The 22,081-nt window shown below is 38.2% G+C and overlaps 1 protein-coding gene across 3 annotated transcripts in view; it reads left to right on the top strand.

Annotated features, from left to right (window-relative positions):
* The window catches only part of SPECC1L (sperm antigen with calponin homology and coiled-coil domains 1 like), a 139,585-nt gene that overhangs the window by 98,086 nt on the left and 19,418 nt on the right, over window positions 1–22,081 (top strand). For all 3 annotated transcript variants that reach the window (XM_039222159.1, XM_039222157.1, XM_039222158.1), the window contains 2 exons: window positions 2,390–2,546; window positions 5,677–5,779. In XM_039222159.1, the coding sequence (XP_039078090.1) occupies window positions 2,390–2,546; window positions 5,677–5,779 (260 nt within the window). The remainder of the gene's footprint in view (window positions 1–2,389; window positions 2,547–5,676; window positions 5,780–22,081) is intronic.

Here is a 22,081-nt window from a genome sequence, read left to right as displayed (position 1 = left end):
AGGTATGTCGTGACTCTTATTTCAGAACCCACCAAAAATTCTCTGGAAGCCAGATTTTTTCTGTATGAAAAAGCCATCCTGTAATGATGAGTTTGACAAGCTTACTTTGTCTCGTAGAGCTAACTCCAGTTTATCAGTTGCTTACATTATTTTCCCTTTGTGGCCCTTATTTACCCTTAATAACTCAACTAGAAATTGGACCCAGAAAGGAGAAATTTCTATAATTCTACCTCATACAGTTAACCTTCCACTTGTACAGGGATTTAAGTTAGTATAGTTTTTTTTTAAAGCATTTTTTAAAAATGTTTTATTTATTTCTGAGAGAGAGAGAGACAGCATGAGCAAGGGAGGGTCAGAGAGAGGGAGACACAGACTCTGAAACAGGCTCCAGGCTCTGAGCTAGCTGTCAGCACAGAGCCCAATGTAGGGCTCGAACCCATGAACTGAGAGATCATGACCTGAGCTGAAGTCGGACGCTTAACCAACTAAGCCACCCAGGCGCCCCAAGTTAATACAGTTTTTATACATTATAACCAGGTCTTTATAGTAGGAAGTCCAGACAAAATTATGCTCTCAAACCTCAGATTCTAAAGCCTTTTCTTGCTTTAAATTTTTTTTTAAAGTTTTATTTATTTATTGAGGGGGAGGGGTAGAGAGAAAGGGAGAGAGAAACTCCCAAGCAGGTTCTGCCCTATCAGCGCATAGCCGGGTGCGAGGCTTGAACTCATGAACCATAATATGACCTGAGCTGAAGTCAGATGCTGACGAAGCCACCCAGGTGCCCCCAAAGCCTTTTCTTATCACAGAGTTCTGATTCTTTTTCAGTTTCCTCAGTTTTTAAAAAATTTTTAATGTTTGTTTATTTTTTTAAAATGTTTTATTTATTTCTAGGAGAGAGAGAGAGAGACAGCGTGAGCAGGGGAGGGTCAGAGAGAGAGGAAGTCACAGACTGAAACAGGCTCCAGGCTCTGAGCTGGCAGTCAGCACAGAGCCCGACGCGGGGCTCGAACCCACAAACTGCGAGATCATGACCTAAGCGAAAGTCGGATGCTTAACTGACTAAGCCACCCAGGCACCCCTTTTAATGTTTATTTTTGAGAGACAGAGCACAAGAGGGGGAGGGGCAGAGAGAGAGAGAGAGAGAATCAGAAGCAGCCTTCAGGCTCCAAGCTGTAATCACAGAGCCTAACATGAACCTTGAACCCATGAACTGCAAGATCAAGACCTGAGCTAAAGTCAGACACTTAACCAACTGAGCCACCCAGGTGCACCCTCAGTTTCCTCTATTTTATATAAAATTATGAAATGTGTTCTCATCCAGTTTCCTAGCACACCCTTAAAAGAAACTGCTGCTTTAAGTCATATGAAGATCTAACATTGAAAGAAAAAGCAGAATAATCACAAAATTTTGTCAGAAATATTTATAAATATATCATTTAATAAAATCATGTAATAGGAGAAATCATCTCTCTCCTCTGGATCTTTACAGACATCACTTCACTAATGCAGAGTTATATTCTGCTTGTGGCTATCCTACAATCACCAAGAAAATTTTAGTCAATAAAAGCGGGGGCAGTTTCAGTAATTGGGGAAGAATTACTGATGTATATATAGCATTGATTACAGCCAGCTCAGGGCGCCTGCATATCCAGTGTCTTCTGATGTGAGAGAGCATGTGTCTGAGGTCAGGAACTTTGTCTCTTATTTCATTTTTTCCCGCATTCAGCCCGGGGCCTTGAGCACCTGTGCCAATTCAGTGCCTTCTTGCTAGAAAGCTGCTTTTGTTGTGGCTCTGTTACTAACGGCTGAAGCAGGGGCTACTTCCACTTCGCAGTTCTTAGAACTTTCTGTAATTCTAACATGGTGTGATGCCTTACTTTGCTAGCCCTTCAAAATAGAAGTTTTCTGATTGATCCTATTTCTCAAGTAGTTGACATGACACCCTTTGGTTTCCTGTTTGTCTCATTGGTTTATTTTTTTTAAAACATACCTGACCCAGAATTGAGTGATGATGTATTTTTCCTTTTTTCTCCTTAAATGGTATTTTGGCTAAGTTTAGAAGGATTGTGTTTATTTTAGTTGAGAGTGGGTAGTATGTTCTGTGATTGTTATGGTGATTGATAAGATACATTCCTTACCTTCAGGGAATGTGTGTTCAATGCATATCTCAACTACTGCATCTTTTTTACAGTTTTTTTTAATGAAAGAAATAAATCCTTTGAAGTTACCAGTATGATAAAGAAAATATTAGTTTTTTTCGTATATGGTAATTTCTGCTCTTTTTGGAACCTGCTGAAGAAAAGGTCTCAAGAGCTGAATTTAAAGTATTTTATAAAATTAACTATCTTTCTGCATTATGAAATGCATAATGATTATTTTTCACAATCAGTGTCTAGGCGAAGTAGTGAAGAGATGAAACGAGACATCACTGCACCCGAGGGAGCATCGCCGGCCTCTCTTATGGCTATGGGAACCACGTCTCCACAGCTTTCCTTGTCCTCCTCGCCCACGGCGTCCGTCACCCCCACTACCCGAAGTCGGATAAGGTAGAGAATAGTTATACTAATGCATTTCATGCATACCTCTCCTGGTCTTTGGAGATCAATGATCAGGTTGTAAAATAATGGAAATTGAGCACTGATTTTTTTCTTTGTGGGTTTTTGTTTTCTTATCTCTTCTATGCCCAAAGTTGGGTAAGATGGTATAGAAGTAAAAAGCAAGGCAAAGTAAAAGAGGTGGTTTCTTTCCTCCTAAGCATTGTGGAATTATGATAGGGGGTGTGGGTGAAGAGTTAGGGGAAGTTTCCTAGAGGAGTGTCGTCTGGGTAGGGAGGTTGGCTGGCATTGTCAGCAGGGTCAGAGACATGAGTGAACGTACAGAAGGGTGAATAACTAAGGTTTGGGGGAGTTTGGGGTAGGTGCAGAGAAGACGGGTACAGAAGACCAGAGGAAGGTGTGGACCCACCATATCCAGGGGCAGTGGAAGAAAAGATTGACAGGGTAGGGTGTGGCTAGGCATGGAACCTCCTTACAGTCAAATTGAATCACTTTGATGTAGTAGGAGCTATAAAGTGTGGGAAATAAGTCTGTGAGGAGATGATTCAAGGATTCTTCTGTTGTAGACAAAAATTGGGGAACACAACTGAAATGACATGATGTTTTTTGGGACAAAGATGCTGAGTCCAGATCGGGATGACAGCAGTGGAAATGATGAAGGGACGGTGGGACTCAGGAGGCTTTTCAGAGGGAAAGATGATTGGTTTTGGCAACAGATTTCTAGAAAAGGAATGGAAGAATGAGAGCCACCAAAGACAGCTCTAATTGTTCTAGACTGGAAAGTGGGGACATGATGCCACACTGATCTTTGGTAAACAGTACCTGAAAATGTAATATATTTTATTCATATTTCTCTTATGTCAGATCCATTTGGGACTAAGAAGTAGTTATAATTTAGAGGAAGAAAAGAGATTTCAAAAATATAATGTACGTTGTTTATAGGGATGAGGAAAACTGTTGAGGTATATTGGGAAGAGTTGAAGGAGGGATAGGAGTGGATTTCAGAACTTTAGCCTTATATTGACGTATAGGTATGAGAATAAAATGGAATGTTTGGCCTCTCAAACTCAAATTATATACTTTAGTTTAAAGCCCTGCCTCTAGGGGCACAGCTTCTTAGAATAGTGGTTCTATAAGCTGTGCTCCATCAGAGTAAGTAGGGGTGCAGTGATGAGGGTAGCTCAAGGTCTGCCTAGGCTCATACAAGGAGAGCACTGTCCATACCTGTCTCTGTCCTTGGTGGTAGGCCATACCTGTAGTGTGCCTAGGTAAGTGCACCCACTCTCCCTGGCTCCCCTTCTTAGAAGCTGTGGTCTTCAACAAGGCATCTTCTAGAAGGTGTCTTCATCTTACAGTGAAGAGGTTATGAGAGACAACCCTCTAGCTCTGGGAGGCTCTTTTCTGCAGCTTCCCATTGTAGTCTATAAAGTTACTCTTCTTGGATGCTTTTAAATTGTTTCTATAAACAAACAGACCTGGTATGAACCAGAGTAAACCTTTCACATTGATTATAGTAGTTTTATTTTAAGCATGATGGAGATTTATTAATTCATGCATTCATTCATTCATTTAGTTTTTTTGTGTTTGTATTTCATTATCTTAACTTTATCCTCATTCTCTTTTCTTGTTTTCAGTGATATCATAACACACTTCTTTGAACTTTTTAAACCAAACATAAAAGCACATTTCTTCAAGGCAACAGTCTTAACTCCTTGTTGGAAATTTTGTATTTTACTTCTGGTTCTAAGATAAATCAAACCATTGCTTCTTCAGCACAGCTCTCAATTGGAAAAACTTCAGTTATAAATGTATACTCTTTGATTTTCTATCATAGTTTGAAGAGTGAACACAGACAGAATCAATGCACTGAAGAATACTAAGCCACTTGTAACAGTAACCTTTAGGACACTTGTTGGGCTAAGTTTATGGAGTGTGAAGTAGAATCTCTGCTTTGTTCATAAAGTAATCACTAAAAAATAGAGCAAGCTTTTAAGGGTATGCCACTTATCAAAGAGAAGGTTATTTTAGAATAGCTTCTCTCCAGGTATTCCTCAAGTAGTTACTAAAAGGCAGGATTTGGTCCAGGATATGTAGGATTGTACACCTTACTTGCTTCATTACCATAGTGATCACAACATCTTTTTTGATTTGTTGCCTTATCTAGAGCAGGATATTTATTCTGTCTCCAAGGAAATTGACAGTGCCCAAAAGGTACCCTACATATAATTTTAAGACATGAATTATAAGTAGCCATTGTTGTTGTTGTTTTCCTTTTTTTTGAACTCCTGTGGTATGTCTCCTTTATAGTAAACTTTGGAGTTTCTTGAGGAGGCAGGAACACTGTGTTGTTCACTACCTGTTGCCCATTGCCTGGCAAAGTGGTGTTCCTTAAGGAGGTATTGAACGAGTGAGTTTACAGAAAAATCCCATTTTTTATGCAAGATAAAATTTTAATTACCTGTAGTCAATAAAGTGTGTGTGTATCTTCACAGTAAACACATTTGAGACATTTCATGGATATTTTAATGTGTGTTGCCATTTGTTGTCTTATCTACTTCCCCTAATTGTAAGCACCTTGAAGGTAGGAATTATGCCTTATGATCCTTCACCTTGCATAATCTTGCCCTTTGTATTTACAGTAAGTGATTTATTTTTTAAAAAAAGATGAAATGATTGAGGACATAAAAGGTTGGAAACAAAAACTAATAAAATAAAACTAAAACATAGAGATTATGGAAGGGCAAGATACTGAGTAAAAGGTGGCCTTAACAGGTTTCAGATGCAGCCAGTGTCAGGTTGTTTCTCCCCCTTCTGACCATTCTGGAATGCATTCCATTAATGGTGAATTCATACCGTACTGTTTCTTTGCCAGTTTCCATATGGATAATGAATAGAGTTCCTCCCCTCATATAGCAGAAATTGGGCCTATGAAGGCCCTGTAAAAACTGATGTAAAATCAGTTGAATGAAAGCCTGTATCTTGCCATTAGATGCCTTAGTATGTGTAATTATCCTGTTCAAGAATGCAAACCGACACTGTTCTTTCTTTTTTGTGGGATTTCTGGTTTATAATGTGCTCAAATAAAAAATATTTTAACTTTGGATTCCTTATTTTGATGTAGGGAAGAAAGGAAAGACCCTCTGTCCGCATTGGCGAGAGAATATGGAGGATCAAAGAGGAATGCCTTGCTGAAGTGGTGTCAGAAGAAAACAGAAGGCTATCAGGTAATCGTATGGTTCCTTTCTCCCACATGAGCAAGGGCCAAACCAGGTGCTAGAGTGTCAGAGCTTGCTACGTATCTCACATTAAAATGGGGAATCTGTGCTGAATTTCAGGAACACATTCAACATGAAATGTATCTCAAACTTGGCTGAGTGTCACTTGGAGGGTATAAGTTTTTTACCTTAACAGAGTAGCTAATCTTTCCAGTACTTTTATTCATCTATTATAACACTTTCTTAATTAATTCCTGTTAACTGCCTTCACTGAGGTCTCATCTGGTTTAAGAGTGAAAATATATTTATTTCACTTTAATATTTTCATTAATGGTTAAAATTATAAATTTATGTTATATATATTTTACTACAATAAAAAATTACTTAGCCAAAAAAAAAAAAAAAAGGTAAATGAATGAGATAAAAGTAGATAGAAAATCAGCAAGGACATATAAGACTTGAACTATATACTAGATACTATATATCTAGATACTAGATATATATAGATAGTGTATCTGTATATCTATACAGATATTTATAGACATAGTATATCTATATATCTGTATAGATATGTATAGATAAATGAGTTATATACTATCTAGGCTCAGAGACTTTCACCCAGCAACAGAATACATATTCTTCTTAGGTGCACATAGAACATCACAGGTTAGGGTATATGTTGGGTCATAAAACCCAATAAATTTGGATCTCAATAAATCTGAACAAGGATTGAGATTGTATTGAGTATCTTTTCTAACCACAGTGGAATGAAAGTAGAAATGTGTAACAGAAGGAAAATTGACAACTAAGTGGAGATTAAACACAATTTCTAAATAAACAGTGGGCAGAGAGTAAATCACAAGGGAAATTAGAAAATATGAAAGTAAAAACACAACATATCAAAACTTACGGGAGGCATTGAAAGCAGCTCTCTCAGGGAAATTTATAGCCATAAACACCTACCTTTAAAAAGAAGAAAAATCTCAAATGAATATCCTAACCTTTCACTTTAAGAAAGTAGAAAAAGAAGAGCAATCTGAACCAAAAGCAATCAGAAGGAAAAAAATAAAGATTAGAGCAGAGAAAACCATAGAGAAGATTAACGAAACCAAAAGTTGGTTCTTTGAAAAAAGATCGACAGATTGACAAACCTTTAGCTTGATAGAGGAAAAAAGAGGGCAGACTAAAATTACAAAAATTAGGAATAAAAGAGGAGACATTACTAGTGACCTCATAGAAATAGGGAATACTTACTTACTTAGTAAATAATAATAGGAATCCTTAAAAGGGAATAATAATAAAATAGGAATCCTTAAAAGGGAATAATAATAAAATAGGAATACTTAAAAGGGAATACTATGAACAATTATATGCTGACAAATAGGGTAACATAGATAAGAAAGGGCAAGTTCTTAGAAGTACACAAACTATCAATTATGACTCAAGAAGAAAGAAAATCTGAAGAGACGTATAGCAATGAAAGAGACTGAATTATTAATCAGAGCACTTCCAACAGAGAAAAACTTAAGACCAGATAGCTTCATTGGTGAATTCTACCAAATGTTTACAAGAGTTAACACCTGTCTTTCTCAAACTCTTCCAAAAACAGAAGAGAGAATACTTACTGACTTATTCTCTGGGGCCAATTTACCCTGATAACCAACCCAGAAAAAAACATTGTAAGAAAACCATAGATCGGTATTCCGTATGCAAAAATTCTCAACAGAGTACTGACAAACAATCCAGAAACAAATAAAGAATCCTACACTATGACCAAGTGGAATTTATCCCTGGAATGCAAGGTTTGTTCAACATATGATAATTAATCAATGTAGAATAAAGGGAAAACCATGATAATCATGTCAGTAGGCATAGAAAGAATATTTGACAAAATTTAAAACCCATTTATGATTTAAAAAACAAAAACAAATTGGGAATAGAAGGGAGCTTTCTCAGTCTGTTAAAGAACATATGTGAAAAACCCATAGCTCACAGCTTACTTCATGGTGAAAGACTTTGAAAGGTTTCCCTCTAAGATCAGGAACAAAAAAGGATGTCCACTCTCACCACTTCTATTCAGTATTTCCTGAAATTCTAGCTAGAGCAGTTGGGTAAGAGGAAAAAAATGTTACTGAAAAGGAAGAAGTAAAACCATCTCTGTTTGCAGATGACATGATTTATATCTAGAAAATCTTGAAGAATTAACATACAAACTGTTAGAGCTAATAAACATTCAGCTAAATTGCAGGGTACAAGGTCAGTATACTAAAATCACTTGCATTTCTATACACTAGTAATGGAAACTCTGAAAATGAAATTAAAACAACACTTCCATTTGCAATAACAGCAAAAAGAATAAAGTACTTAGAAATAAATTTAACCAAGGGGTGGTGGGTGGGTGGGGACAAGGCTTATACACTGAAAACTATAAAACATTGCTGAAAGAAATTAGAGAAAATCTAAATAAATGGAAAGACATCCCATGTTCATGGATTGGAAGTTTTGATACATGCTACAACATGAAAGAACTTAGAAAATATGCTTTGTGAAAGAACCAGACAGAAAGCTCCAGCCAAAAGACTTAAGTATTCCAGCACAGGCAGCACAGAGCCTGCCTGGAATTTTCTCTCTTCTCTCTCTCTCTGCCCCTCCCCAGCTTGCATTCTGTCTCTCTTTCTCTCTCTTAATAAATGAATAAATAAATAAGATAAATAAACTTTTAAAAAGTTAAATAATCAAATTGATTGAGATGATTGAAGCCTTAAATCAGTGATTTAACTAATGTCCCTTGATTCCTTCCCACTTAAATTCTCTGATTATAATCCTAAGGTACATTGGTTTGCTTGAGAGAAAAAAAAAAAAACCAAATCTGTGGGAAGTGAAGGGGGAGAAGTATGGGGGAGAAGAGCAAAGCTAATCCCACGGTGTTTTGAGGAAAGCCACAGGGGACCCTGAGGTCCTATGGAGTTTTTGTGAATTGGATGCCCTGCTTAGGAGTTTGCAGTGTACGAAACTGTCATTCCCTGTTGGCATCTCTCCATGCTTGTACCCATGAGGAAACATTTGAGGCTTCGGTGAACATGGGATTTGTAATACATCTGGTTCCAGATGGCTCCTCCCATTAAGACTTTTGGAAATAGGCATACTACAGATTTTGTCTTATCCTTCTGCAGTGTTGAGTAGGCATTACACAGACACCCGCCCATATCATTGCTCTTGTAAGGAAATCTTTATTACAGAAGTACTCCAACTATTAAAAAAGAAATACATATCAACTCAAAAACTTAAAAACTTCAATTAATAATTTTAAGCTTTTTTTTTTCATTGAATAGGTACTTACAGGACAGAAGAAAATATAATGCAGACCAGAATAATTAACATACATAAAGAAAACTTTTCTGTACACTAGATGATCTTATGCTGCAAACCCAATTTCCCCTTTCTTTACCTCCTATGGACACTTCTGTAATGATACATATGTATGGCTTTTTTGTTTGTCTTACTTTTGTTTCCTGTGGAGACAGACCTCTATTCTTGCTGTTTAAAAGTAGATAGCATGGTCATTCTTTTATTTCAAAGTCTGTGAGTTAAAATTGGACAGTCTGAAATGCAAAACCTTTGTAAACTGAAAGAAAGAAACATCTGATAAAGCTCTTAATTTGTCAAGAGCCATGTAAGAAGTGCCAGAGCCCTTCCCATATCTAGTTGAAAGTATGGATGAACATACCCATCCTTTGGAACCAGCAGTTTGGGATTGGTTGTGTTTTTTTGTTTGTTTGTTTTTTGGGTTTTTTTGGTCTCTGACTACTCACAGTCCACAGGAAAGGGCAGGTTGTGACACTTGACTAGCTCACTATAGCAGGAGCTGTTACGTGACACTCAGCACATACTGCTCTCTCAGGCCCCAAATGCATCATTAATGCTTGGACCATGCATGCTTTATGTCGTAGGAGCTGTCTAATCAACGGAGATAGATTCCCTAATACCATATCATCTTCCTTTAACTCTCTTAAGAGTCATCCTAAAATAATTGTGCTAATCACTGTAACTTCATTAACCATCCATTATAAAACAAGCCCTTCTGAGTTTGCCTTTTATCTAACAAATACACGTTCTCTTTTAAATTGTGTCCTGCCACTTATTGTTCAATGAAGTTTTAGAACACTAGAATTATTACTGTTGAAAGGGCCTTGGCATTCTAATTTACTGTCAGGTTTACAAATGTGGGACTGAGAATCCCCATAGGACAAATGACAGCCTCAAAGCTGAATCATGAGTCCATGGCATCATACTAACAACCTTTACCACTATTGCTTTAAGGATTAAATCTTCCTTGTTTTTTAAATTAGTGCCTCATTTTGTACACATTATATTTTTTTTTATTTTCTCTACAGTTATTTTTAAAATTTAAATATGCAGTTAACATTAATAATTCTTTTTTTTTTTTTTTTAAGTTTATTTATTTTGAGAGAGAAAGAGAGAATGTGTGCAGGCGGGGCAGAGAGCAAGAATCCCAAGAAGTCTCTACACCGTCAACACAAAGCCTGACACGGGGCTTGAACTCACACACTACAAGATCATGACCTGAACTGAAACCAAGAGTTGGACATTTAACCAGTGCCACCCAGGCACCCCAGACATTAATAATTCTTTTTTTTTAATGTTTATTTTTGAGAGAGAGAGAGAGAACGAGAACAAGTGGGGGAAGGACAGAGAGAGAGGGAGACACAATCTGAAGCAAGCTCCAGGCTTTGAGCTGTCCGCACAGAGCCTGATGTGGGCTCGAACCCACAAACCATGAGATCATGACCTGAAATGAAGTCAGATGCTTAACACATTGACCCACTAACATTAATAATTCTTAAATGCATATAGGGAAAAGTGCTAACATATTGCCCTATTTCATAACCTCTATGATTTCTCCTTCCCAGAGGCAACTACTTTCAGTTCTTCTGGCTGTGTTTGGTTAGGGATTGACAATATCAGATTGATAAGGTAACTGAGAAAATAATTTATACTTTCAGTATATTTTCTTTGATTCTAAATTTTATATTTAGTAGCTTCTGGTATACCATTGTTTTTTTGTTCTGGAAAAACCTAACTGAATACAGTCAAGGAGACTCTAAAGGTTAATTTAAGAGAGCTTTACTTTGGATGAAAAATCTTTGTTTTCTGATAAAATGCCCCATCTAGAATTGGTTAATTAGTTAATCCAAAGGATAATGAAATCACTTAATCTAGTACGGAATAGTTTTAATAAATGAAAAAAAGCTTTTAGAACTGCTTGAGGTAATTTAATCTCAAATAAGCATTAAGAATGCACCGTATTACTGACATATTTGCTCATTAATGCTTGGGCTGAAGAACAAAAGATTGTATGTGTCTTAGTGTAGATTAGTGGAAACAGAAGAATTGATGGACTCGAATGGTTGGAAGTGCTTTACTTGCATTCTAGCAATTTTTCCTGATATAAAAATTAACTTACCAATACATACTAAAGTCTGTGCCAGAAAGCATTGTGGGTGTTAAAGCAAAATCAGGAAATAGATTTTCTATTCTCAGGAAGCCTATGGACTAGTTAGTAAAATACACATCAGTAACTAAAACTAATTAGAACTTCTTTTTAGGTAAGAATATCAGACCAGACTCTACTGAGAATTACTATCTTATATCAAATACACACACACACACACACACACACAGGTGCGCTCACACATGTGCTCATGTATGTTTGAAGCCAAAATTGCAGAAAGAAAACATATTGAGTTGATCCCTGTATTTACCCTTGCTTTTTTAAACCCTTGGAGTCTTTGCCAACTTCTGGCTTAGGGCAGAGACCAAATAGAAAGTAGTGGTCCAGAACTTGTTTGAGAATCTCTGAGTAGGTATGCTAAAATTGTAGCTGCAAGGAGCTACAAGGACAGTAAGATTTGAGGGTCCTAAATCTCAGGGAAAAGACAATGCTGGAGTAGTGAGCTCAATGTTTGATTTAGCTTTTGCCCTCAAGGTTTGTCATGTCCTAAGGTGTGCAGAGGCGGGCTTAGAGAAACTACAGAAGCTGTGGCCAAGAGAATAACAACTTCATTTTATTGAAAAGACAACTCCTCCCCATTGAAAAGTCTTGTCGAAATTCATTGACTATATTCATGGTTTATTTACTTATTTCCTTGATTGCTTACTTTTTTTTTAATGTTTATTTTTGAGAGAGAGGGACAGAGTGCGAGCAGGGAGGGGCAGAGAGCGAGCGGGAGACACAGAATCTGAAGCAGGCTCCAGGCTCTGAGCTGTCAGCACAGAGCCCAGTGCGGGGCTCAAACCCACAAACCGTGAGATCGTGACCTGAGCCGAAGTCCACCACCCAATGGACTGAGCCACCTAGTGGCCCCTATTTCCTTGACTGTTTAAAACCTCATGGTTTATCTCTGGTCTTTTTATACTCTTCCATTGGTATATAGGCTTGCCTATGCTAGTACTATAGTATTTTCATTGCTGTAGCTATGCAGTAAGTTTTGATATCAGGAAGTGTAAGTCCTCTAGCTTTGTTCTTATTTTTATAAGATTGTTTTGACTGCTCAGGGTCCCTTGAGATTCCTTACAGATTTTAGGAGGGTTTTGCTATTTCTGCAAAAGAAAAAAAAAGTGTCACTGGGACATTGATAGGGACTGCACTGAATCTATAGATCACTTGGGGTAATAACATAACAGTATTAAGGCTTCCACTCCATGAATATGGGACGTCTTTACTTTCTTTTTTTTTTTTTTTAAATGTTTTATTTATTTCTAGGAGAGAGAGAGAGAGACAGCGTGAGCAGGGGAGGGTCAGAGAGAGAGGGAGTCACAGACTGAAACAGGCTCCAGGCTCTGAGCTGGCAGTTAGCCCAGAGCCCGACGCGGGGCTCGAACCCACGAACCGCGAGATCATGACCTAAGCGAAAGTCGGATGCTTAACTGACTAAGCCACCCAGGCGCCCCTGGACGTCTTTACTTTCTTTCAGCAGTAGGTTTTATCGTACAAGTCTTTTACCTCCCGGAGTTAAGTTGGTTCCTATTTGTTTTATCCTTTCTGGTACCTTGTAAATGGAATTATTTTATAATTTCCTTTTTAGGTTCATTGGTAGTGTACAGAAATGCAGTTGGTTTCTGTATGTTGACCTTTATCCTGCTACGTTGCTGAATTCATTTATTAGATCTAACAGTTTGTGTGTGTGGAATTTTTAGGGTTTTGTACAGAGAAGATCATATCATCTGCAGAAAACGATGATTTTACTTCTCCTATTTCAATATGGATGCCTTTTGTTTCTCTTTCTTGCCTGATTGTCCTGGCTAGAACTTCCAGAACTATGTTGAATAGAAGTGGCAAAAGTAGAATCCTTGGCTTATTCTTCCTCAGCTTAGAAAAAAAGCTTTCAGTCTTTCACCATTCAGTGTGATATTTGTTGTGGGCTTTTCATATATAACTTTTTATAGTATGGAGATAATTTCTTTCTATTTCTGTTTTTCAAGTGGTTTTATCATGAAAGGTTGTTGAATTTTGTCAAATGCTTTTCTTTATCAACTGTGATGATCATGTGGGTTTTTTCCCCCTTCATTCTGTTAGTGTGGTTAGTATATAAAATTAATTGATTTGTGTATGTTGTGAATTATTCTTGCATTCCAGGAGTAAGTGCCACTTGGTCATTGTGTATAATCCTTTTGATGTGCTGCTGAATTTGGTTTGCTAGTATTTTGTTGAGGATTTTTGCATCAATATTGTTCTCGAGCATTGTTTTCTGATAGTGTTTTTATCTGGCTTTGGTATTAGAGTAATACTGGCTTCATAGAATGAGGTAGAAAGTGTTACCTCCTCTTCAATTTTTGGAGAAGTTTCAGGAGAATTAGGATTAGTTCTTTATTATGTAGAATCCACCAATGGAGCCATCAGGTCAAGGGCTTTACTGGGAGGTTTTTGGTTACTCATTCAGTCATCTTACTAGTTAAACATCTATTCAAATTTTCTCTTCTTTGTAATTCAGTCTTGATAAGTTTTGTGTTTGTACACATTTGTCCATTTCATCTAGGTAATCCAATTCGTTGGCAGACAGTAGTTCATAGTATTGTTATTATCCTTTTTATTCTGTAGAATAGTAATTCTCAGTCTTGTTTCTGATTTTAGTAATTTGAGGCTTCTTTTTTTCCTTAGTCTATCTAAAGGTTTGTCAGTTTTGTTGACGTTTTAGTGAACCAATTTTTTGATTACCTTGAATTTTTTTTCTGTTGTTTGTTCTCTTTTGTTTACCTCTTCTCTAATCTTTATTATTTACTTTCTTCTACAAGCTTTGGGTTTAGTTTTTATTTTCCTAGTTCCTTAAGTTTTAAAATTGGTTAGTTTGATTTCAGACCTTTCTTATTTATTTTTTTTCTTAATGTTTATTTATTTTTGAGAGAGACTAAAACAGAGCATGAGTGGGGGAGGGGGCAGAGAGAGAGGGAGACACAGAATCAGAAGCAGGCTCCCAACTCTGAGCTGTCAGCACAGAACCTGATGTGGGGTTTGAACCCACAAACCACAAGATCATGACCTGAGCCAAAGTCAGACGCTTAACTGACTGAGCCACCCAGACGCCCCTCATATTTTTTAATGTATAAGTGTTTATTGCTATAAATTTCCCTCTAAAATGCTTTCTCTGTATCCCATCCATTTTGATATGTTGTGTTTTACTTTACCTTTGTCTCTGATTATTTTTTAATTTCCCTTGTGATTTTTTTCTTTGGTCCATTGTTTGTTAAGGATAATTTATTTTGAGCGGTTAACCAACCTTACATTTCTGGGACAAATTCTGTTCAGTTAATGATGTATTATCCTTTTTAGCAAGTCAAATTCAACTTGCTAAAATTTTGTATAGAATTTTTGCATCTATGTCTCTGAAATATTGGCCTGAAGCTTGCTTTGTTAATATTGTCTTTACTGGGATTTGGTATCTGTAATGTTGACCATAGAATGACTTGGTAAGAATTCTTTCTTCTTCTGTTCTCTAGAAAAGTTTATGTACAGTCAGTGTTACTTCCTTCTTAAATACTTGGTAGAATTCCCCAGTGAAGTCACCTGGTCTGATTCTCTTTGTGAGAAAATTTTAAACCACAAATCCAGTTTTTTTTTTTTAACAGATATGGATTCAGATTATGATAATAATTCAGATTATTATTCAGATATAATTCAGATTATGTTTATTCTGGAGTGAAGTTTGGTTGGTTGTGTCTTTCAAGGAATCTGTTCATTTTGTCTGAGTTGTAGAGTTTATTGCCATAACATTCATAATATTCCCTTCTTTTAGATATCTATAGAATCTGAAGTGTTGTCTCTGTTCTCATTCCTGATAATGCAACTTGTGTATTCTTTTTTCCCGATTACCCTAGCTAGAGGTTTATAAAAGTTATCTTCTTTTTAAATAAAGTTTATTTATTTATTTTGAGAGAGAAAGAGCAAGCAGGGGAGGGGCAGAGAGAGATGGAGAGAGAGAATCTCAAGCAGGCTCCACACTGTCAGCACAGAGCCTGACAGAGGGCTCAGACTCCTGAATTATGAGATCATGACCTAATCCAAAATCAAGAGTTGGATGCTTAACTGATGGAGTCACCCAGGCACCCCTATTTATCTTCTCAATGAACCAATTTTTTTCTATTTTCTTTATTATTTTTGTTTTTTTTATTTCATTATTTTTGCTCTGGCCTTTATTACTTCCTTTCTTCTGCTTACTTTGGGTTTTATCTGCTCTTTTTCTTTAGTTCCTTAGAGTTTACGTCCTCATTTGAAGCTTTTCTTCTTTTTTACTATGGGCACTTCTTGCTAGAAATTTTTCCCATTAGTATTGCTTTAGTGGCATTTCACAAATTTTGATTTTGATTCATTTCAGTCAGTTCAAAATACTTTTCTCTTTTGGTTTCTTCTTTGATCCATGGATTATTGAGAAGTATTTCATGTAGTTTCCAAATACTTCAGGATTTTTCAGAGATCTTTCTGTTACTGATTTCTAACTTAATTTGATTGTGGTCAGAGAATGTACTTTCTGTGACTTGGATCCTTTTAAATGTATTGAAACTTGTTTTGTGGAGTAGAGTTATGTATGGTATATAGTTTAAGAAAATCCTAGTGTGCTGTTGTTGGAGGAAGTTCTATAAACGTTGATTAGATCCCATTCATTGAGCATTGTCCGTATCTACTGTATATCTATTTTCTGTCTACCTCTTCTGTCAGTTTTTGAGTAAAGAATACTGCAGTCTTTTGATTATAGTTGTAGATTTCTGTTTCTCCTTGTAGTTTTAACAATGTGTTTTAAAACTGTTGCTAGGTACATAAATATGAAGGATTAAGTCCTCCTGAGAAATTTACCTCTGCCATTATGAAATGACCTTCTTTATCTCTAATAATACTCTATGCTGTGAAATCCTTATTTTATATTAATAGAGCCACTCTTTCTCTTGATTACATTTAGTGTGGGATATATTTCTCCAGTGTGTTCACTTCTTGCAGGTAGCACATAATCAAGTATTACCATATAGTTAAAGTTATTTTTCTAGGGGCATCTGGGAGGCCCAGTCAGTTAAGCATCCGATTTTGGCTCAGGTCATGATCTCATGGTTTGTGAGTTTGAGCCCTACATTGGGCTCTTTGCTGTTGGTGCAGGGCCTGCTTTGGATCCTCTGTCGTCGTCTTCTCTCTGCAACACCCTCGCTCACTATTTCAAAAGTAAACATTAAAAAATAGTAATTTTTCGGGGTGCCTGGGTGGCTTAGTCGGTTAAGCATCCGACTTCCGCTTAGGTCACGATCTCGCGGTTCGTGGGTTCNGGTGTTGTATGTGATGAATCACTGAATACCATTCCTGAAACCAGTATTGCACTATTAGTTAAAGCTAATAAACTAATAAAAATTTATTAAAACTAATAAAAATTTAAATTAAAAAATAAACATAGGGATGATCGGGGCGCCTGGGTGGCTTAGTCGGTTAAGCGTCCGACTTTCGCTTAGGTCATGATCTCGAGGCTCGTGGGTTCGAGCCCCGCATCGGGCTCTGGGCTGACTGCCAGCCCAGAGCCTGAAGCCTATTTCAGAGTCTGTATCTCCCTCTCTCTCTGACCCTCCCCTGCTCACGCTGTCTCTCTCTCTCTCTCTCCTAGAAATAAATAAAAATATTTTAAAAAATAAAAAAAGAAATAAAAAATAGTAATTTTTCTTTCTTTAAATTTTTTCTTAATGATTATTTTTGAGAGAGAAGAGAGAGTGAGCAGGGGAGGGGGAGAGAGAGAGGGAGACACAGAATCTGAAGCAGGCTCTAGGCTCTAAGCTGTCAGCACAGAGCCAGATGCAGGGCTTGAACTCACAAGCTGCGAGATCATCACCTGAGCTAAAGTCAGACGCTTAACCTACTGAGCCACCCAGGTGCCCCCAGAATAGTTATTTTTCTAATGATTATTCTAGGGATTGTAATACACACCTTATCCCAGTTGATTTAAGGTTTTTCAGACTTAATATGGTAAAATATAGTAACTTTGCTCTGATGTGGGTCCTTTTCATCATTCTTCCTTTGTGCTCCTTTTGCTGTATATATTCTATTTATTATCTATTAACAGTGTTGACATTGTTGCTTTGTTCATTGCTGTTATTATTTTTTAATTAAAAGAGGGAAATGGGCACCTGGGTGGCTTAGTCGGTTAAGCGTCCGACTTTCGCTTAGGTCATGATCTCGCGGTTCGTGGGTTCGAGCCCCACGTCGGGCTCTGTGCTGACTGCCAGCTCAGAGCCTGGAGCCTGTTTCAGAGTCTGTGACTCCTTCTCTCTCTGACCCTCTCCTGCTCACGCTGTCTCTCTCTCTCTCTCTATCTCTCTCTCTCCTAGAAATAAATAAAAAACATTAAAAATAAAATAAAATAAAAGAGGGAAACAGATGAGAGCAGTTTTAGGCATGAGGGCTACAGACTCCCACTGTTCTTACCTGAAATTATTATTTTTGACGATTTTGTCCAGTTTTATATTTGTTTTATAGAGAGAGAAATTGTCAACCTCTGCCCCACCACAACTGGAAGTTTCTTCACATGCTTTCTTTTTGATTTCTTTTCCTCTCAACTCTCTTTCACTAAGCAACAACAACAAAGGAGTACTTACCTTTTCTTCTCCCAGAATTCTGTGTCCCCGTGGATTGAAGAATCAGGTAGAGTAAGAATTAATGGACAGGTAAAAATAGCTCAGTCCCCCCGTAGCTTCCTTTGAAATACTAGACTGGGTAGAGACAAGTAGGAGAAAACAAAGTTCTCTTAATAAATTTATCAAGTGTTCATATGGTACTTGCTAGTGTCTACCTGGGTAGCCCAGGCACCTGGCATTTTCTACCTTTCTTCAGGCCACTGTGCATTTCCAACACTCTGAAACTTGTGGGGTGAGTGAATTCTCCGGATGAAGGTAGTTTTCCTTACTCGAAGATACTGGCCCCAAAAGCTCAGGTTTCTTGTGATTCCTCTTCTTGTTCACTGCATCCTGGAGCAGGGAATAGAGAAGCGTCCCCTCCACACATGACCCCTCTGCCCCTTGTCTGTCCAAAGCTGAGGGTGGAATGGTATTTCCATTGATACTCCCCTCCTTTTCGGAGAGGTCTTTAGTCTCTCATGAAGAAACATTAGGGAGTGCCTCTTTCCCCCAATCCTTCTTCCCTGTCTTCCTTTTCCACTTTCCTAGCATCTACTCTTCATGATTCAAGTTAGGATTGAGGCAGCAGAGGGTGGAATGGGAGAGGTCAGGAGAGCTGGGAGTTCTGCCAGTAGATAGAGTGCAGTTAAAATAATACATTCGGAATTCCTGATAGTCAAAGCAAAGCTTGATGGTTTCATTTCCTCTTCTATAACTGGAATCTTAGGTCACAGGAATGACTTCCCAGAGTTAAAAAATAAGAAAGGTGCAGGCAGCCGATAAGAGTTTTGATCTGAATTGAATCTAGGTTGAAAGTCTAAATTTTTTTTTTCTGTTTTACATTGCCAGTTTGGATGGAAGCTAAGTTTCCATGCAAAAATCTTATTGTTTGTAAATATCACTATGTTCTAGGGGTTAAAAATACTTGAACAAAGGGAACAGAAATGGCAGATTTGTAGTCCCACCCAGTCTTCATGTGGATTCCACATACTCACCCGTTCTCTCCAGTTAAGCCATGACACTGTCACAGCCTGGTCATTCTCTGCCCTCATGTCCAGAAAGCTCCTGGTGGCCTGGTATGAAGTTCACATGTCTACAAAGAGCTCACATCTCTGAGCTCTTCGCAGGCCTGTGTCCTCTGCTGCACACAGCAGAGGTTAGGCGGGTGGCCTCATGGTTACAGTGGAGTGAAAGAATGGCTTCCTGTTTTCAGGGGATTCCTTTTAATGCCAAACATAGCAGCTGGGAAACAAAGTTTTCCCAGAATCACAATGTACTTCTTGCATTCTGTTTAAACATAATTTGACAGCAACTGTTAACATCTATTTGCAGAAATGTCAAGGCTGTAATTTTTTTAAATTTATTTGCTTAATACCATTATGATATATTAGTTTGATCAGTGTTTTTGTGCATAGTAGGTGACACTACCCAATCATATTTACCCTCCCTTCCCCCACTCCAGCTGGCTGACAGCTCCCTCACATGTACCTGTTATGACTTCATCAACAGAATGGGACTGGAAGTGCTAGAGGCCAGAGGGACCTGAGGAGTTTGAACAGAGCCCTAGAGGCCTGTTGTTCTCCATAACTCAGGGTTCCGTTCCTCTTCCCCTCATCCTTTCCCCATTTAACTCCCATTCGTAGTGGAAACCTGATGGATGTAGGAACACGGTTTGATTGCCAGTGCTCTTGGTTAGCTTTAATATAATTGTCTCAGGAGTTAGTTTGCTTAGATAAAAATTGAAGTACTTCATCTGAATGAGCACCCAGAATTACACTCTCAGAAGTTGGAGAACATTGGACTTGAAATGACCCCTAGGAATCATGCAGACACAAGGCTCTACTTCTCAGGTGAGTAAACTGCAAATCAGGAAGTGGCAGACTTGCCTGAGATCATACGCCTGGGCCTCCAAACACCTAGCCCCAGGCTCTTTCCGTTGACTATCCTGCCTCCCCAGCAGGGTCCCAGGCTCTTCACTAAGATTCTGGTAAACGGGTGTTTTTATTATGAGGAATGCTCAGAAATAGAGGAGAAATCAGAGAAGAAACATTTTCAAGAGCTTCTTAATTATTTTTGCTAAAAGCAGAATCATTAAATTATCTGGGTCAAATAATCTTTATATATCATCTCAGCACACACAGTCCTTTACTGCCTTACATCATGAGAGAGAGAGAGAGAGAGAGTGTGTGTGTGTGTGTGTGTGTGTGTGTGTTTCATTCGCTTTGGATGAGAAGCCAACATAACAATATGAAGTCTACAGAGGAGTTGAAATTTGACAGGTTAATTTTATTATATACATGATGCTCTGGCTTTTCACAAATGAGTTTAGCCCGAGGTCATTCAGGAAATTTAGGGTGACCTCTCTGTTTGTAGAAAAAGGTAATTTGTAAAGATGTTCTATTGCTGCCTCACGATATATAATTATAGAAAGGGTAATTAACCATTAGATACTGGGAGGAGGAGGAAAAGACAAACTAGTTTCCTTTCCAAATAGGCTCTTTAGATGCAGGAGAAAGGAGGATGGTCTGATTACCTACTGCTGCATAACAATCAGCACCCAAAAGTTAATAGCTTAAAATAACGATGACATTTATTTAGCTTATATCTACAGTTTGGGTGGGGCTTAGTGGGGACAGCTCATCTCTGCTCTCTTCAGCTTCATCTGAGGCTCCCACCACTATCTGGTGGCTGATGGTGGCTGTGATTTTCCCTGGACCAGGACTGGAAGCCCATATGCAGCCTCTCCATGTGGACTGGGCTTCCTCACAGCCTGCTGGCTATGTTTCAGGGTAAATGTCCCGAGAGAGATGGATAGAAGTCCCCTCATCTTTTATGACCTAGCCTTGGGAGTCATGTAGCATTTCTTCTGCCACATTCTGTTTGTCAAGGCATTCACAAAGGCCTGCCCAGTTGTAAGGGGAAGGGAGATAGATTCCACCCCTTGATGGGATGCAGTAAGGTTCTGGAGAAGATCTAGGGCCAGAAATATTGCTATGGCCTTTTTTGAAAAATTTAATCTGCCACAGAAACTGTTGTCTTTTATTTAGAGAAGCTAATAATGTGACCCTAACCTGGCAGAACCTTATAATGATTTTTTAATGTTTTATTTACTTATTTTGAGAGAGAGTGAGGGAGAGGGAGACAGAGAATCCCAAACAGGCTTCTGTGCTGTCAGCACAGAATCTGATGTGGGGCTCGAACCCATGAACCATGAGATCATGACCTGAGCTGAAATCAAGAGTCAAATGCTTAACCAACTGAGCCACCCAGGTGTCCCTATGATAGTATTTTTAAAAATATTGCCTCACAGGTAAGAGGGAACCTGGGTAGAGTAGTGACGGTCTGGCAAAGAAGTCTACCTTATGAAAGCTGGATTGCATTTGTCTCTACAGTCATATGTAGCAACTAACCTGGAGCCCTGAGAACTCAAGGACACGGCTCTCTGCCTTCTCAGAGCCTGCCCAGGGCGTCCTCTAGCAGAGTCACTTAGATTGTATCTGGTCCTACTGTGGTTTAAGCCCAGACTATGTTCAGTGACAGTGCTCTGAAACACTGGGGATAAATAAAAAGCTTAAAAATGGAGAGAAGTGGCACCTAAATGTGTTTGTAGCCCTGGGGTCTCTTTAAAAAAAGAGATGCATTGAGGAGCCTGAGTGGTTCAGTTGATTAAGTGTCCAACTCTTGATTTGGGCTCAGATCATGATCTTGTCATGGTTGGTGAGGTAGAGCCCTGCATCTGGCCAGCTCTTCGCTGTCAGCATGGAGTCTGCTTAGGATTCTTTTACTCTCCCCCTCTCTCTCTTTCTCTCACCTGCTGGTTCTCTCTCTTTCTCTCTCTCTCTCTCTCTCTCTTCTCTCTCCTCTCTCTTCTCTCTCTCCTCTCTCTCCCTCTCAAAAGTAAACATTTAAAAAAAACCAACTCAGATGCATTGGGGTAGAATTGACATATAATAAATAGCACATATTTAAAGTTTATGGTTTGATGAGTTTTGACATACCTATGCCTGTGAAACCATCCCCATATATGGTTAATATTTTTATATAGATGGGATCATAGCGTGTTCAATTTGGGGAGGGTTCTGGCTTCTTTCACTTAGCATTATCATTAGCATAATGATTGTGAAATTTATTCATATTGTGTGTATAATAATTCCC

The sequence above is a fragment of the Hyaena hyaena genome, unplaced genomic scaffold, assembly GCF_003009895.1.
Source record: "Hyaena hyaena isolate Hyena2069 unplaced genomic scaffold, ASM300989v1 scaffold_1080, whole genome shotgun sequence".
Taxonomy (NCBI): Eukaryota; Metazoa; Chordata; class Mammalia; order Carnivora; family Hyaenidae; genus Hyaena; species Hyaena hyaena.
This window is presented reverse-complemented; position numbering and strand designations above follow the sequence as displayed.